At 43.8% G+C, this 17497-nt stretch overlaps 1 protein-coding gene across 1 annotated transcript in view; it reads right to left on the bottom strand.

Moving 5' to 3' along the window:
• SNCAIP (synuclein alpha interacting protein) overlaps positions 1–17497 on the bottom strand; it is a gene marked incomplete at both ends in the record, with an annotated part of 74490 nt that overhangs the window by 33237 nt on the left and 23756 nt on the right. Inside the window, 2 exons of the mRNA XM_084252551.1 lie at positions 1586–1765; positions 3334–4202. Of these exons, the coding sequence (XP_084108677.1) occupies positions 1586–1765; positions 3334–4202 (1049 nt within the window). The remainder of the gene's footprint in view (positions 1–1585; positions 1766–3333; positions 4203–17497) is intronic.

Raw genomic sequence — 17497 nt, 5'->3', positions numbered from 1 at the left:
TATCAAAAAAAGGGCACATAAATTTAGAAAAAAATTTCCCCAACTCTGCAGTTAGGATATATTCAAAATCTATCTTTAGTCAAGAAAAGGAATGAGAACTGTACTTTTCAAATACTTTACAAATATTGCAATGGCTAGTCAAGGGTCAACAGCATTTACTGGCACTGGGGGAATATTTTGCTCATCACTGACATGTGTACACTGATGACGAGACTGGACTCCTGTCTTCCCACAGGATCTGACATAGGATAAGATGTTCAACTGGCCGTCCTGCACCTGGTAACTTACCTGTCTTATCCATCAGGCTATGTGCTCCTTAAGAAAAGGGACTGTGTCTCATTCAAATTTGTATTGTCAGCACCTAACACAGTACTTGGTGGACTTGGGGTGAACTGTTGAACTCAACTGTGCTAACTTTGACTTTTCTCTACTCACAATGGCTGCCTGCAGTTTAGCCTTTCCTTTGACATTGCATCATTCATGACTGAAGGGAAATGATACATACCCCACCGGGGCCACAGATTTCTCATACCAGCAAAGGATATTTTCTACGCTATCTTTGAAACAATGCCTTGCCCTTGAGTACAATTAAATAAATAGAAAACACGTTTTTAATTGTAAAACTACTTAATGGTAAATAGATGAAAGATACAAAAATTCACATTTGCATCAAAGATAGGCTTAGAGGCAGGACAACAATTGCTGGCTTTTCAAATGTCATGTGCCCTTCAGCACATTCAGGCACAAGCAGGTTTAGCTAGTTCCCCGAGTCAATTTCAATGTAATTCTATTTATAAAAATTATGATTATTCAGCTTTTAGAAGACATCACTATTATGTAAACCAAGTGTAGATGTGATAGTACATATACTGGCTTGAGCCTCATTTCTGGCTTCTTAATAAATATAATTGAATTACACATTTAATTGCCAAGGAGCTTAAACTTAAATTTAGTTTAACCATGAAACTTCTAGTGATGTGTTATATTTTACAGAGGCACTACGCTGGTGCTGTAACAGGCCATGCTTTCCTGTATCACAGCGTGTAGGTTTTTAACTCAGTCTCAGTCAACATGATGCAAGAGGTAAACTCACACTCAGTCACACTCCAGACAACTTCTGCTCCTAAAGACATTTAAACTTCAGATGAGATTCCCTAAAAGCCCACTTTATTATCTGAAATACTCCTGAGTGCTATCCTCCCTTAAAATATACCTTTTCCTCATTTGGCTTGCTCATTATACTCACATTAGGAAAAAAGGAAAGTCTGGGGTAGATCCAGTTGTGGTTAAGAATCTAAATCACAGTCACCACGAATAGGAACAGTTCTCAAAACTGAAATATATCAGGTTCTGTCCTCTTTATTAGCTGATTTGAAGTTTACCCTCACTGCACAATAAACTGAATGCAGTCTCAAATCCCAAAGCAGTGAGTGACTACAAAGATTAGCATCTTCAACATAATATGTTCATTTGCTATTTGCATGGTATGCCACTCTCTCTGTTCCAACACTTTAGCTCACTATGAATCTTAAAAAAAAAGATATACAGCATCTAACTGTGCAGGGCCCCACCCCCAACCAGTCACCTTGATGGCCAGGCCCGCTGGAGTCAACTTCTCTGCATTTCGCTCACTGAGGCAGTCTTCTCCCATCAAAGAGGTGAGGTGCTGCAGACACTCTGCGTGTCCCTGCGATGCAGCGACGTGCAAGAGATTGTTTCTGTTTTCGTCATGAATTTTGTCCAGATTGTCGGCAGCTAGGTGTGGCTGTACAAAATAGTGAGATTAGAAAAGTGACATTCATCAACCAGAATGAGATGCTTTGGGGGCTTTGCTCTGGACACTGGGCAGAAGAGATGAGCTTCCAGAAGCTCTGGTGGCAGCTGTGGGGATCTAATAAGGCTGAATTCCTTGCTATTAATTCTAATGTTTTCCCATGACAATTTTTTTGTTATACTGCACTTTAGAACAAGAGTTCTCAAGAGTCTTATCTTCATGTGAGACACGGCGACAGGGCTAGGTCTGCGAGCTGGCTTTCTACACACTACACCCCTGTCTTTCCTCCACTCAACCGCTCAGTCCAGAGGGCCAGATCTTTTATTCCCTGCTGTAGGTTTGCTGAATGAATGAACTACTTGTTTCCACTGTCTGCTTCGCCTTGAATTGTGAACAACTAGCTTTGATTGCAAACGACATGGTAACTGTCGGTGCTAGTTGCTTCCATGGGGACCTCTAGACCCTTTCAGGCCAGACATACTCCTGGGACATCTGGAGGCAACGTGGCCTTTGGCTTTCTCACTGCTATTGAAGTATAGTCCCCGGAGTATGAATGGCTGATGAGACTGTTGGATGAATTGAGAGGGGCTATCATTTTGGAAATAGAAAAACCTGGGGTGGACAAAAGAAAGGAATGAGCCAAAGAGAAATGGGAGAAGTAGAAAAGACACTTTCAAGAGAAAGCAAATATTCAGTAAAATTGTTCAATCATATCATCCTATTAAAACAATACACTTTGTGATTGTAAGCCAAGCACATTGTACTTATCTATGCCTGATTTTACTCTAAGTAGATTCACACTGTCAAGATGTGATGATTTTCTTGAATGAGACTTTAATTAACATCATCGTATCAACCCAGCCGTGCTACTGTTTCATCCAAGTCTGGAAGCCAGAAAAGAACAATGCAGGCAGATGGAGTGTGATTTCTGAGCCTAAGCAGAACAGACTTTTCTTACATCATCTTACTCTGCGTCTAGAGTCTTTGGAAAAGCTTCTTCATGCTCCCTAGACATGCAAGCTGGAACTAAAAACCCCATGAGGGCCTGAGGGCAATCAAGCTCTAGAGTAAGCTTTTCTCTGCAAATGCATTCAAACACCCTAATCCAAGGCTTCTGAATAATGATCAGGATAAAACAGAAGACCCTCTGTTCATGTATCTGGCAGGTCCACCATCAGCAAGTAGCTGACATTCCCACAAATAACTAGTGAGAGGTTTGGGAACCATTTGAAAAGCAAAAAGGAAAGACATTAAGATTCAAGTTGTAGAAAGTGCTGGGCTTGCTTTGTTTGATTTTGTTTTAAATACAGGGTCCTTATTCCAGTTGAATTTATGCAAAGTTAAAGTGAAATAATACTCCCTCCATAGCTATTTGGTTTTCCTTGTACTAACCTAACTTTTGATTTTAAAACTCAAAGTCACATCTCCCAGCTAAAGCCATAAGTAAAGATTAAGTGAGAAGAGACACGAGTCTACAGCATCCTGTCACTAACCAGCAGAGCTCAGATAACCAGAGTCTTCACACGAGGACAAGGTACCTCAAATTCGATCCTACTTACCAGGAGAGAGATTTGTCCTTCTTTGACGATGTTCAAGATGCTTTTCGCCTTTTTTAGATACTCACTCCTTTCTTCTGGGCCTTGGGAGTTGGTCCAGTTCATGGCCCCCATCTGCTCTTCCACTTTGGGTTCTGTTGCCGCGGGTGGCAGCTGGAAGGCCCTGAGCTGGCAATCTGGCAGCCCCTTCTCGCCTCTTCGACTGTGAGCCTCACTGAGGGTCTTGTTGAGGAAGTCCTTACTCTGGCTTTCAGACTCATAGGCAGAGCAACACTTAACCACTGGAGTCGAGCTCTCGCATTCCTCAGTGGAGAGCTTTGGCTGGTCTCGGAAGACAGAGGATGCTTTTCTCAAGTGAGGGCTTTTCACGGGAGAGAGAACACAAAACGGTGTCGTGTTGGACGGCGAGTTTTCAGCGCTTCCAGTAGAGCAAGTTTTGCCTGAAAGGCCATTGATGGTTGTGCATAAACCCAAAATTCTTTTTTCTGAAGTCACCTTGGTAAGGGAGGCAAGTTGTTGGCTGGATTTAATGTAAGGCACATCCAGAATCTCATCCATGTCCAGATCATAATGTTCCAGCTCGCCCAGCAACGTGCTGGGTTCGCTGCTCTGACTTTGGGGGCCGCCCTCTCCCTCCCCGGAGCTGAGCTCCTCAGGTTGGGGGCCTGGGTCGGAATCATCCCCTTTCTGGTAGTCCGCCTTCTGGTTCTTTGGGTTATCGCTTTCATTGCTTTCCAGAGTCTCGGGCTGATGCTTCAGTGGGGAAACTCGCTTGACGGGGCGGAACTTACTGTACACATCGGCGATCCCCGTGGGCTTCTGAGCATTTGCAATGAGCGTGGAGACGCCACAATTCCAGCTAGAGCCAGAAACTGTTTTTAAAAAAATTAAAAGAGGAGGAGATTACTGAAGCAGTGAACACATCTCGGCCACACAGGCAACACTGTCCACTGAAGTTACGCTCAAAGTTAACCTGGGTGCGATGGATGACTTCAAGAGAATATCAATCATAAAACACATAGTTCAAACTTACCATTGGAAAACACTGATGGATACATCAAAGTTATGGAAGACTGGCTCCAAATGGATTGAAGTGGTACTACCACTAAAAAGCACAGAGTTCAAGGAACAAACCCAGACAGACAATTGGGTCTATTCCCTGGAGAGTTACATCTCCCTGACAGTACTAATATTTTTTTAATTTGTCATCATTTCATAACTGTATGTCTTGCAGAGTACAACTTCACACCTCCAGTGTGTTATACCTCACAGTACCTGGCAGCATTTTGATGCTTGTCACTGTCCTGAAAAACAGAACTGGAGGGTAGGACCCTCTGTGTTAAACGGACATCCAGACTAATTCAGGGAAAATACATGATGTGTGAGCACACAGGTACACATGTGTACATGCATACATGCATGACCCCCCCCCCCCAAAAAAAAAAAGCTTAAGCATTCCCATACAAAGGAGGGGCACATTATTTAATATTGGGCAAACAGGATCTAGTGGGGGGTTTGCTAGGTGATTCATCAGGTGGATCAGGGAAAGAACAGGAGGGAAAGTGTGTGAGAGGCAGATGAGACATGGGAGAGAAGCAGGGCTGAGTGCATTCCAGCCCAGACTGAACATGTTTTCAGTCACTGTTGAGGGGCACCTCACAGAGCTCTGGCCTGCAATGCTGCCACAAACTGCACTGATGTGTCCTTTGCGAACATGCTCTTTCAAATTCAAAGCTGCCCTCCTGGGCTGGAAATTCAGGAGCAAAGGAAGTTGCAAAGGGTGGGTGGGTGAGCTCAGCTGACTCTTTTCCTCCACCTGGGCCTGGATAAAGGCTGTGGGGTGGACATCTGAGTAAGTGTCTGGTAAGTGAACTGGCAAGAAACATCTAGAGCTAACAGATCTGGAGGACACATCTGAGGTGCCCCGCCTGTGAGCTGCCCATGAAAGGTTGCTCAGCCTCCTCTTAGTGAGGGCACAAGTCCCCTCCGCCATGACGACTCTGCTTCCTCCCTAGACACTCCCGGGGTCAGTCCACAAGTGACCCAGCACCTTAAGGAGGTGGCAGACCACTGATTTATGGGTTCCTACTTCCCTTCGACTTGGTTTCCACAGTCCCCCTCAAAGAGGTAAGGTTTCAGGACATGCCTTCCAAGTAGGGACTCCTGCCTCGCTCCCCTCTTCTGAAATGACAGCAAGTGGGAGTATTTAACCCCAAAGCATAGGCATGTGCCTGTTCCTTGCCACTACCGGGCACAAATAATGAAAGAACTTGAGATGGGGTGCCCCCAGGTCTGACTTCCTCCATAGTCCCTAGCCTCCACTAGTTCTTGGGGTTAAAGTGGCAAAGGAGTTATGAGAAGTTCCCCAAATGTAGATCCCTGGTCATTTTTTCTTCAGTGAGGGTGTGTCCTCAAAGGATTCCAAGAAGTTCTGGAACCAAGGCAAGGACTAAAAGCGAATGTCATGAGTTCAAATCCATACAACTGGTAGTGAGTTCATTCCCCACAATGGACAATTGTGGCAATGGACTGTCTGGCATTTTGGAATCTAAGAAAACAGTATGAGCTATGGAGGGAAGCATGGATTCTGTGAAGTAGGGAACAGGTATTATCAGGGAATGTTCCAGAAGGGAAGTGTCTAGGTGCTTTTAAGTTGCTGCATCTGTTCCCTGTCACTGGCTCTGGCTCTTGATTGTACACAGTTCTTGGCACAGAGCAGACAATTAACAAATTCTAGTATTTGACTTGGAATCTCATTTTGCACAACTCATTAAACCTCTTTGTAAATGTCCAATGTGCATCCTTCCGAGGGATTTACAGTTTAATTTCACAGGGACAAAGTTTTGTTAATAAACTCAGAGGAGTGATAATCACCAATAAGAAGTAGAGTTTCTAAAATTATTTATGAAATGTAAATATGTAAAGGCAAAGGCTAATTCCAGTTGGTCTATTATGCATTTGATAGTTTTCCTACTCTCTATATGTCCTTTTTTCCCCTAAAAATGTAAAGTTATGAAAAAGTAATGACTGCCAGAAATTTCTGCCCAGCCTTTCTCGCTCCCTTTCAAGAACACATGGTTACTTACTTATTTAAAATACCAGAGATCATGGACATAAAATTTGAAAAGGTAAATAAATACACCTTTAATTTTATTCATTCATTTTCTGAAAAGCTTTAACTAGTGGGAAAAAATATATATATAAAATACCCCTTGTCATTGTCATTTTTGAGATATCTACTTATTATTAGGTGTTGATTTGCTCTTATTTTGCTAAGTACCTTCATTTCTTTGCAATTTCTTGAAAATGTGCATCTCAGGATGTAATAAAAAATTTAAAGCCACATAACCTAGTAGGCCTACACAATGAGTGCATTGTGGCCATATATTTATGTATTGTATAAGGTTGAAGGTTCAAAGGGCTACTCTTTTATGTTGGCTTTATTTACATGTGAAATTTTTTCCAAGTGATACAGGGAAATGGATACCATATGTGTCCCAGCTGTTTTGTTCTGACAGGAGCTGTTAAAAACGCTCTATGGAAATGAATTCTGTCTGAGTCTTATGAAAACACTTTCATTTTTTTTTCCACAGAAGGTTCTAGAAATTGAAGAAGGGGCGTCAACAGTAGGCGTGGTGTCCTTCCCCTTATCAAACCTACGACTCTTTTTTAGGTTGCGAGCGAAATCTATGCTTTTTTAGTCAGTGTGTTGACTGCTAGGGAAAAAACTCCTAGTCATGAAAAATGGATTATTGAATAGGTTTTCATGAGAGTGCTCCAATATACTACCGCAGTATTTCAATATATGTTACTATATATCATATACCTACCTCAGAAGAAGGGCAATTTTATGCATAAGATAAAAGATATAACTTAGTTTATTTCTCTTAAGCTGGGCAAATGGGGTTTTTAGGGAAGGACTAGTAAGATTTTCATTTCTTATTCTAAAAGTCTAGCAAAAATTTCACTTGTGGTATTTTTCTACCCGAACGCCCCAATACATTTCTTCTAATATGTGGAAACAATGTTCAGACTATCATGACTAGGAATAGGTTAAATTTATTTTCACAAAATCATGAATAAACACTTCCCACGGTAAACTTCAAATCCCTGAAAATTTTATCTTATTTTTAGATCTTTAAAGCTTTGTGAGAATAGGGTCTGTGTCTAATTGATCTCTGTAGTCTTCAAAGCAACCAGCAAATTGCTTTCCATACGTAGGTTGTTAATGACCTTCGAGTTGATTGGATTCATTTTTAACATCTTACGTAAGTAAACATGTCTAATACACCTTAAACCTGCCTATCTGACTATGTCACAAATTTTCTAAAATGGTCACACATAAATGGAAATTGATTTGAGGCTGATTTATAGGCCACAATTATCTCTTCTCGTGTAGCTGACATTTGGAATGCCTCTGATCTCCAGCAAGGTATTTTCAATTGCCAGCTGAATATCCACACTTAGCTATTTATACAACAAGCATTTATGGGAGCCTGGCATGTTCATCTATTTGTGACAGGCAGCATGTTCCAATCCAGGGGCTTATTGCTCACCCCGGGCCTAGTTCTTCCACTTCTGCATTCTCATTCCTTATCCAGCACACACAGGTACACACATGCACAACACAAATTCTCTCTCTCCTCTGTCTCCCCTAAATGTAGACCTTGTGCACCCGACCTGAAGCATATGACCACTGATGCAGTCTCCCGAGCAATCCACTGTTGACCTTTCTCTTTCCTTGACCCCCAACCCTGCTGCCTCTCATCCCTCAGGGACCAAGTCCTGCTGTGATCACATCCTAAAGCCCTTTCTAATCTGGTTTTTTCTGTTCATCCTACTACATTGACTGGACCACCCGGGGACCCTCCCAAAGTCTCTGTAAAGTTCCTCCTGCTTCCTTTGGGTCTCTCTTTCCAGTCCTGTATGACGCCTCTTCATATAGGGCTAATTTTGTCACTTCTTAGCTCAAAACCTGAAACCTCAAAACCTCAAAACCCACGCTTGTCTGAAATAATGTCCCTCACATCCCACCCACCCCCAGTCGAATGCATATCCCTGCAGAATCTGAGAACTGCGCTGAACACCCTGACTGGGGGGTGACAGGCACTTGCACATCTTACAACTCTCCCCCATCCTTCTGATTAATTTAAGGGGTGTCAGGTTTGGTTCTATGATGAATTTAACTCATTCCCAGAATGTAGTCTTCCTTGAAAATACAGAAACTGCAGGCAGTAGGCACAGAGATTTTCAGAAGCAGAAAGAGTCAATAGGAATGCTCTGTTCCCATTACGTTCATTTTAAAGTGATCTTCAATTTATTGCCAGTGGCACTGGTTTTCTATTTACAGCACTGACATAATGTTACTCTTAAAAGCAAATATGATTAAAAGGGACCAGCTTTGGGCCTCCCTGGAGGCGCAAGGTGTTAAGCACAGCACTGTGAAGCTATCCACAGCCTCTGCAGCCCAAGTTCGATCCCTGGCCTGCAAGGGAGCTGACCACAGCAGATCTCTCTTGTCTTGCCCGCTGCTCCCCGCAGCAGTGTATTTCAGTCAGTCTACCTGTTCTGTTCCCCACTCTGTCTCTGGTGGATCCTCTCACCACCCCATACCTCTGGCCTGTACCCCCAAAAAAGTGACCAATTTTAGAAAACTCTGTTAAATAAAGAGTACATGTGGTATAAAGGAAAAACAAAAGTAACAGAGAGGAAAGCCAACAGAAGAAGCTTCACCTCAGATATAGTCGTGTTGTGGAAACAATACTTGAATCATTAAGGTCTGGGAAACCCTGGCTTTCAGGAGAGCAGGTACATTCTTTAGGACACTACATAGTTGTTCTTTTTACTCATTAGCTAATTCATCTTCTCATCTCAGCACCCATCATCCCTACATCACTAATTTTTCCAAGCACCTCCACTGCTAAATGCACCCTTTCTGTATACACCATGTGCTGCATTCACTGATGCCACCTTTGGGGGAGTTCCCCTTCTGGAACATCTTCCTGCTGCCTTCTCTGTCTCAGATACAGACTCATCAGCAAGATTCCCCTCAAGTGTAACTTGATTGGGGTACTCGCTCTGTGTCTCCCAGGAAATAGCTTTTCCTTGTCAGTACCATGAGTGCAGCAACTACAAAGTTCTGTTGCAACTAGTGGCTCATGCATCTGCCTCCCCCTCTCTCAATAATCTTCCAGAGCAAAGATTGCTCTTGAACCTACTTGCATGTATGACCAGCACTCTCTCTAGCACAGCATTGCACAATATTGGGACTCAGGGGTTAAATCTTTAAATGAATGAATGAAAATGAAGAAGGGAGGGAAACAGGAAGAAAAAAGGGAATGAGGAAGGCAAGAAGGAGGGAATATGCAGCCCAAAGATGCACAGTATAGTTAACAAGATGAGCCTGATCACCATCAGTCATTCTAGCCATATTTTGGGCGCGCTGTGTTAAGTATTTCAAAGATAGTGTTAGTAAGCTCTGGAATGTGTTTTGACATTTAGAAGATGTGCTGGGTATTGGAATATTTTCATACATTCCCCAAGAAAAGACTCGATTTCTTCATGTGCAAAATAAAGGGGTTAGACAACATGATTGCTAAGACCTGATCCACCTCTAAATTTTTATGACTCTATGGAAAGTCTACAAATAACAGGGCTCTTTATTCTGAGTGACTCACTTTGAAACACTAGAATACTTCTGGATCCATGTCTTTCAACAAATCCTCACAAATTCATAATTATGAGGCTACGCTGATTGCTGACACAGAACAACTCTTTGGCTCTTAGACTGATAAATTAGTATTTTCTTAGGAAGATAATGAGAGTTTGCAGTTGCAACGGTGGATCCAGTTTTCAAGGCTGAACGTCAGTGCTGACTCCCAAATTGCCTATTTATTTTACTTCCAAATATGGAGTTACATATCCAAATTGGAAAATTAGACTTTATGAAGAGAAAGATAAGGGGTATGTCTTTATGATAGAATAGTGTTCTCTAATGTTTACTTTGAAAAGGTCAATGTATTCTATTTTTTATGAGAAACTAAATGGTCAACTTTAGTTATAATATTTTAAATGTTCATAACAATACAACCCATGTAGCTGTTGCTCTTGCAACTTCAAAGATACACTTTCTGTTCTCCAAAAATTCATTTCCTTCCACTTCCTAAGGGAGGAAGACTAAGAAAGATTAGGAGCATCTATGCTAGAGTCACAAGTTTCTTTAATCTCATACAAAATGTAACTTGTGGGGCCTCCCTGGTGGCGTAAGGGGTTAAGATGCAACCTATGAAGCTGACCGCAGCCACTGCAGCACGAGTTCGATCCCTGGTCAGGGAGTTACCTACATGGTTCAGCAGACCTCTCCTGTCTTGCCTGCTATTCCCCTCAACAGTGTGTTCCCCTCAGCAGTCTGCCTGTTCTGTTCCCCACTGTCTCTGGTGAATCTTCTCATCACCCGCACCTCTGGCCTGTACCCCTGTTCTTGTACACATAAATAAATAATTCTTTAAAAAAAAAAAAAGACGAAACTTGTAATGACAACACCTCAGGTTCTGAAGAAGTGGTGACAGGTGGCTTATACGGTCTTTGACAATAGGAAGAAGGGTATGGCATCTGAGTGAGGACTATTTACTGGGTGCTAGACTACAACCTGATCCACAAAGGGTTGCGTAAATCCTGGAATAGGAGAAACTATGTTGGACCATTCTGTTTGAAAGAGTGAACCTGTGCAGGAAATGCATATTTCTGGAACATTCCCATGTGGTTGCTTGCTCAACCCTTTCACTAATGCCACAGACCCTCTATTAAGAGGATTGTGAGGTTGAAGCAGTACAGAGGACATTATTATTATAAAAAATTGAACCATGATTTATTGGCATTTACACAATAAAATTCTTGTGAAAAGATTCATTGATCTGCTCCTAAACTTTGACTTTAAGTGGCTACTGATACCAAGCAGCTGTTGCAAGTGTCAGAATCATGTCTCATTACCACCAGCTCTGCCCAGAATGGATGAGTCCTGTGCATATAACTCTGCACTCTAGCTGGGCCACTGTTTTGTTCTGCAAAAACCCCTAGAAATACTCACCACCTTACTCCCTTGGAGAGAAAAGACACCTCTTCACCAAAGAAGCACGTTCGATCATGAAATCAGACTCAATATTTTGACAACTTTAAACCTTTGGGCTTCAAAAGCACAGGTCACACAGAACAGCAATTGGTAGATCTGAAGGAAGTACATGGTTTCAGACTTATTCTGTCATCTAAAAAGTATGCTGACCTTCACGGTGACATTAGCAAAGCCCCCTAAGTGGATTAAGTCTTGTATACACTCCAGACCCATTACCCGGTTTCCTTTCTCTCCCTCTCTGTGCAGAAATGCAGAGAGAAAGAGAGAGAGATACATCAAGGGACAGTGAGAAAGTTGTCAAGCAGAGAAGGGCAGAAAAGGGGAGAGCTAGCTCTGTGTGGTTTCTGGAAAAGTGCAGAAAAACAATCACCCGTTTGAACTGAAGGTGGCGATGTTTTACAGTAGCGATCTACTTGTCGGGGACAAAGAGCACCAAGTTACTGCTCCTTCCTAAGAGACACAAGGCAGATGGGGTTGGACTAGAAAACCCCTACCCTCCACCCTCTGCTGTTCATCACAATCCATCGTTTCAGAAAATACCGAAGTAGACAGCTATGTATCCACATTAGAAATCTGTCTTTAGACATCCAGAAGAGAAATAAAAGGGGTATTTCTTTAGGGTACAAGAAAGTGCCCTGACTGCATATATTGGAGGTGCTGGCTCCAGTGTGTATCTAAAGGGGTGTGATCCTATACCCCTAAATCACACACAGTGTTACCAACTGACACGACTTCAATAAAAAGTAATACAAAAAAGTTTGAAAATGTGTTTCCCTACTGGTTTTTTTGGCAAAAAGTTGAATGAATTCTGTTTTCCATGAGAAACAAAGTGATGAGTCTGCGAAACCTGGTCTTGGTTTGAGAGGGACGCATTTGAAGGCCTCGAGGGAGAAATGGGAGGAAGAATTGGAGCTGGATTGCAGCTTTCTCTTCCTCTTGGCGGGCTCAGGGGGTCCGCCTACATGCGTTCTCAGTTACAAGGATGAGAGAGACCAGGGCAGGTGCAGCTGAAAACAGCAAAGTGCAGACAAGTTCCTCCCGGGGTAAAGGAGGAGCTCACCCTCTCTCCTCCCTGGCTCAGCTCAGTGCATACGTCACTGGCACTATTAGAAACAGTGAGGAAAAGACTTGCATGCAGTCTAAGATTGTCTCAAAGTGATATTTCCTCACTGGAAACGTCCTAAAATTCCCTCATTTATCATTTTAAAATTGCTATTGCAAAGGGGGAGGATGAGGAGCAAATAGAAGGGGGCCCAACGGGCTGTGGGGAGATCTGGGGGCCTTGGTGGTGGGTGTGGTGTGTTGATAACAGGCATCTGAAGAGGTGTGAACCATAGTTCTGCATCCTGTAGAGTGTGGTGAACCAATGATACTTCAATAAAAATAATACAATAAAAAATAAAGTTGCTAGTACATCACGTTTGTGTAAGATGATTTCGTTGGAGGTTTTCACAACAACTCTGCAGGATGGCTGAGCAGCTCTTATTCAGCCTCCCTGAGAATAATAAGAACCTGGGAGTTTTAAGTGTTGGGTGGAAAATTAAACAGCTACTGACTGCTCAACCAGGAACCCAGTTCCGCTATTCCAGCTTTTTTTTTTTTTATACAAAACATCACAGGACCACATTACAAAATAAAACATATTCCCTAAACTTATTTCCCTAAATAATTCGCTATTTCTCCATTTGGACCACATGGAATCAATGGGATTCCAGAAACCAGTGGCAAGACCTGGCTGCACTCATTTCAGATTCCTTTTATTTATTTATTTATTTATTTGTTTGTTTATTTATTTATTTATTTATGCAAGCAGTGGGTACAGTCAGAAGCGCGGGAGGGTGAGAGAATTCACCAGAGCCAGAGCGGGGAGCAGAGCAGGCAGAAGGACCGAAGTACACTGCTGAGGGGAGCAGCGGGCGGCAGGAGAGGTCTGCGCGCCATGTGGGACCCTCCTCCGGTGGCTGGGGCGCAGCCAGGGATAGAACCTGCGCTCAGAGGCTGCGGGCAGCTTCGCAACCCAGTGCTCAACCGCTGTGCCACCAGGGAGGCCCATTTCATTTCAAATTCCTTTTAACCTAAATCCCAAACTATGCTCTCTGCTTGGTTTGGGTAATCACTGATTTGGATGCTATTGTGTGACCACAAAGTTAGGAAAATGTTTTGATTTTTTTATAAAGATTTATTTATTTATCCACACAAGAGCTGGAGTGCAGGCCAGAGGTGCATGGGGTGAGAGGATTCACTAGAGACACAGTGGGGAGAAGAACAGGCAGACAGACCACAGACACTGCTGAGGGGAGCAGCAGGTGAGTCAGGAGAGGTCTGCTGCACCCTGGCCGGGGATCAAACTCATGCTGCAGTGGCTGCGGATAGCTCCATAGTGCTGTGACTTTATCCCTTGCATCACCAGGGAGGCCTGGAAAATGGGATTTAATAACACATTTTCTTAGAAGCAGGTGAGAGGAAGAACTTTCTGACTTTGTTTATCTTTAGTGGCATTAGCCAAAACATGGCATCATCTTATCACTAAGAATTTGTTGTTTCGATTGCTAATTCCTCCCATGGATTAAAGATGCAACCTCTTTTGAATGTAAGCAAGAGGTGTAGGAAAAATATAAAGCTTATTCAGACATATTAAGGTAATGGGCTGAAAGCTAAAACACTGTATAGGTACATTCATTCAACAGACATTTGTTGTAATGTTTTCTGTGCACATGGTTCTAGGTGTGCGGAGGTGAGTGAAATTAGCAAAATCCCTGCGAGGGGTTTGGGGAGAGGGTGGGGAGAGAAAAGGGACCACACAGGAGAGCAAGTCTAGGATGATACGAAATTACAGAACACACAGGGCTTTGCAGGGAACAATGAGATGCCGGTTAGAGAACAGTCGAAAAGTCACATCATGAAGGTGACAGGAAGCTAGGATCTGGGGAATAAAGCCAGTATGTGAGGATCTGGGGGGAAAGAGAAAAGATGATTTTGTGGGAAGTGCATTCTCCATGCCTCCAGCAGGAGAGAATCTGGCCTATTCTAGGGCAGAGAGAAGTAGGGCTAAAGGGATCAAAGAGGAAGTTGGGGAGCTTGTCAGGGCTCAACCATTTGAGGGTTTTATGGCCACAACAGTTTTGTTTATATTTTAACTGAAATAGTGTGTGTGTGGGTGGGGAGGGGAGGGGGAGCATTTTGCAGAGAAATGCAATGATCTGATTTTTTATTTAAAATACATCCTCGGGGCCTCCCTAGTGGTGCAAGGGGTTAAGCACCACACTATGAAACAAATCAGCAGCCTCTGCAACACGAGTTTGATCCCTGGCCGGCCAGGGAGCAACCCACATGGTGCAGCAGACCTCTCCTGGCTCTCCCGCTGCTCCCCTCAGCAGTGTATTTCATTCAGTCTGCCTGTTCTGGTCCCCGCTCTGTCTCTGGTGAATCCTCTCACCCCCCGCATCTCTGGCCTGTACCATAGCTCTGGTATGCATAAATAAATAAATAAATCTTAAAAAAAAAAAAACATCCTCCTTGGGCCTCCCGGTGTCACAGTTGGTTGAGCGCAACACTGTGAAGCTGTCCGCAGCCTCTGCAGCGTGGTTCGATTCCTGGCCGGCCACGAAGATTCCCACATGGCGCGCAGACCTCTCCTGCCTTGCCCGCTGCTCCCCTCAGCAGTGCTTTTGGTCCGTCAGCCTGTTCTGCTTCCCGCTCTGTTTCTGGTGAATCCTCTTCACCCTCCCGCAACTCTGGCCCATACCCCAGAAACACACTATGGGAAGGGGGGAGGGGAAAAGGGATTAGGGTTAAAATAAGGGGGGCGGGAATTGTATGGGGAATATAACCAAGATGAAAATGCGTACATTGTGCAAAAATGAAAATGATGTAAAAATATATGAAATAAAATAATAAAAGTAAAAACAAAATACATCCTCCTACAGACTCTGGTGGAAATATAGCCGAGCAAGGCTAGAGCTGAGGAAGGAAGTGAGGCAAATTCATGGCTAGTACTCAGATGACACGAAGGCCACCCGGCCTAGCTGGTGGCTGCTGAGACTGGAGAGAAGGGGACCGCTGGGGATGGGCCGTGAGCACAGAAGACTCAGACTGATGTGGAGCACAAGGGAGAGAGAGAATCCCAGCTTCAGTCGCTCAGTGGATGTTTCAGTAAACTGAGGGCCAAGGAGAGTCTGAGGAGGAACATGTTGGGGTGAGGATTCCTCTTCAGAATCCCCTGAGATATAGACATTGAGTGGGCCATGACGCAGAGGCTGGTGTGCTGAGGGAGTAGTGGCTGCAAGCGGGGGGCACAAAAGCGGGACAGTGAGGGCATAAGAATGGATAGATGTCAACCCAGAGAGACTGAAAGGAGAGAGTGTTCAAATGAATACTCAAGTCCCACCTGGTTATTTCAAGGTCAAGCAGAGGAGAAGGGTTGCATCAGAGACCAAGATGTCAGAGTCTTAGGAGAGAAATGAGGAGAGAGCTGGTGTCGCAAGGCCCAGACGGGAGAACTTTTCAGAAAGGAGTGGCCGCTAATCTCAAATAATAAGAGGAGGCTGACGGAGTTGAGTATGTCAAAGTGTCTGTGGACTTGTGAGCGTGGCAGTCATGGCCTGCCCTTGAGAGGTGACGTCACACTAGGGATACTCACAGGTGAATGAGAGGTGGGGGCCTAGAGATGGGAGCTTCCTTAACTCTTTGAATCAGGCTGGGCCGAAATGTGGGTAGGGAGGACAGAAGCTGGGTGGCAGCTGCTGGGGTGTAGATTCTGTTTGCTTGTTTTTAAGACAGGAGATAGAGTGCTCGATTTTTCCCTCAGTCCCTCTTAAGCTTGTTCACATGAAAAGGGTAATGACCCCATAAAGAGAAAGAGATGGATGAAGTAGATAAAAGAGCAGATGACTGAAGGACCAAGGTGTCAATCCCCTGAAGGGAAGCACAATTCCAGATGTCCCATCCCTCAACCACAATATAAAACCCAAAGAAGTGGGCCTCCCCGGTGGTGCAGAGGTTGAGCACTTGGTTGCGAAGCTGCCTGCAGCCTCTGTGGCGCCGGTTCGATCCCTGGCTGCTCCCCGGCCACCACCGGAGGAGGGTCCCACATGGCGCGCAGACCTCTCCTGCTGCCCGCTGCTCCCCTCAGATCCCCTCTCTGGCTCTGGTGAATTCTCTTACCCTCTCGCGCTTCTGACTGTACCCAGTGCTTGTATAAATAAATAAATAAACAAACAAACAAACAAACAAATAAATAAATTAATTAAAAAAAATAAAAAAACCCCCAAAAAACCCAAAGAAGTAAAACTTCCTTTCCCCTCTTCACAGTCACTTGTCTGTCCACGCTCAGGTGTATACTCAGTACCTGTGCCAGGTAGGGCATGTATCAGAAGGAAAAAAATTACCCCAAAGAGATTTTAGTCTATGAGACAAAACTGATATTAAGTCCACATCAGATCTAACAATTATCAAAGCACAGATACTTAAAAAGGGGGAAAAATACAGAGAGCTGGGAAATAATCTAGCGGGCTGGAGGTGGGGTGTTGACATAATGTAGGCACTGTCTAAAATGGACACCAGATACCTGTAGCTACTAAGGGATTAAAATGTGCCTGGTGGTCCATGTGGAAATAACTGTTTTCATAAAATTAATCTCGTTCGTTTCTTCATATCTTTTAATGTGGCCACCAGAAAAACTTTGTTATATAAATGGCTTGCTTTATATTTTAAGTTACATATAGGCCATCACTGGCCTAGGGAGACAGGAAAACATCACCTCCCTGAGGAAGTGATGTGGGAGGTGAGAGGAGCTAAGGAAAGTCATCCCATGTGAAAAAACACCACATCTGAAGAACCGGGGGAGGCTCTCTTGTGTGACTGGCAGGCAGAAAGCCGCAGGAGAGGAGCTCTGGGAAGCGGCTATTCAGATGAAGTTCCCTCAGTCTTGAGGCCCGCAGATGAGCATTTCCCATCGCAAACCTTGAGAACCCTCTTAGGAAACCACTGCTTGGTTTTGACCATGAGAGGTCAGTACTTCTCAAAGTTGAATATGCCTAA

The sequence above is a fragment of the Talpa europaea genome, assembly GCF_964194135.1.
Source record: "Talpa europaea genome assembly, chromosome: 13".
In the NCBI taxonomy this organism is placed as follows: domain Eukaryota; kingdom Metazoa; phylum Chordata; class Mammalia; order Eulipotyphla; family Talpidae; genus Talpa; species Talpa europaea.
Note: the sequence above shows the minus strand (reverse complement) of the source record. Positions and strands in the feature narration are given on the sequence as shown.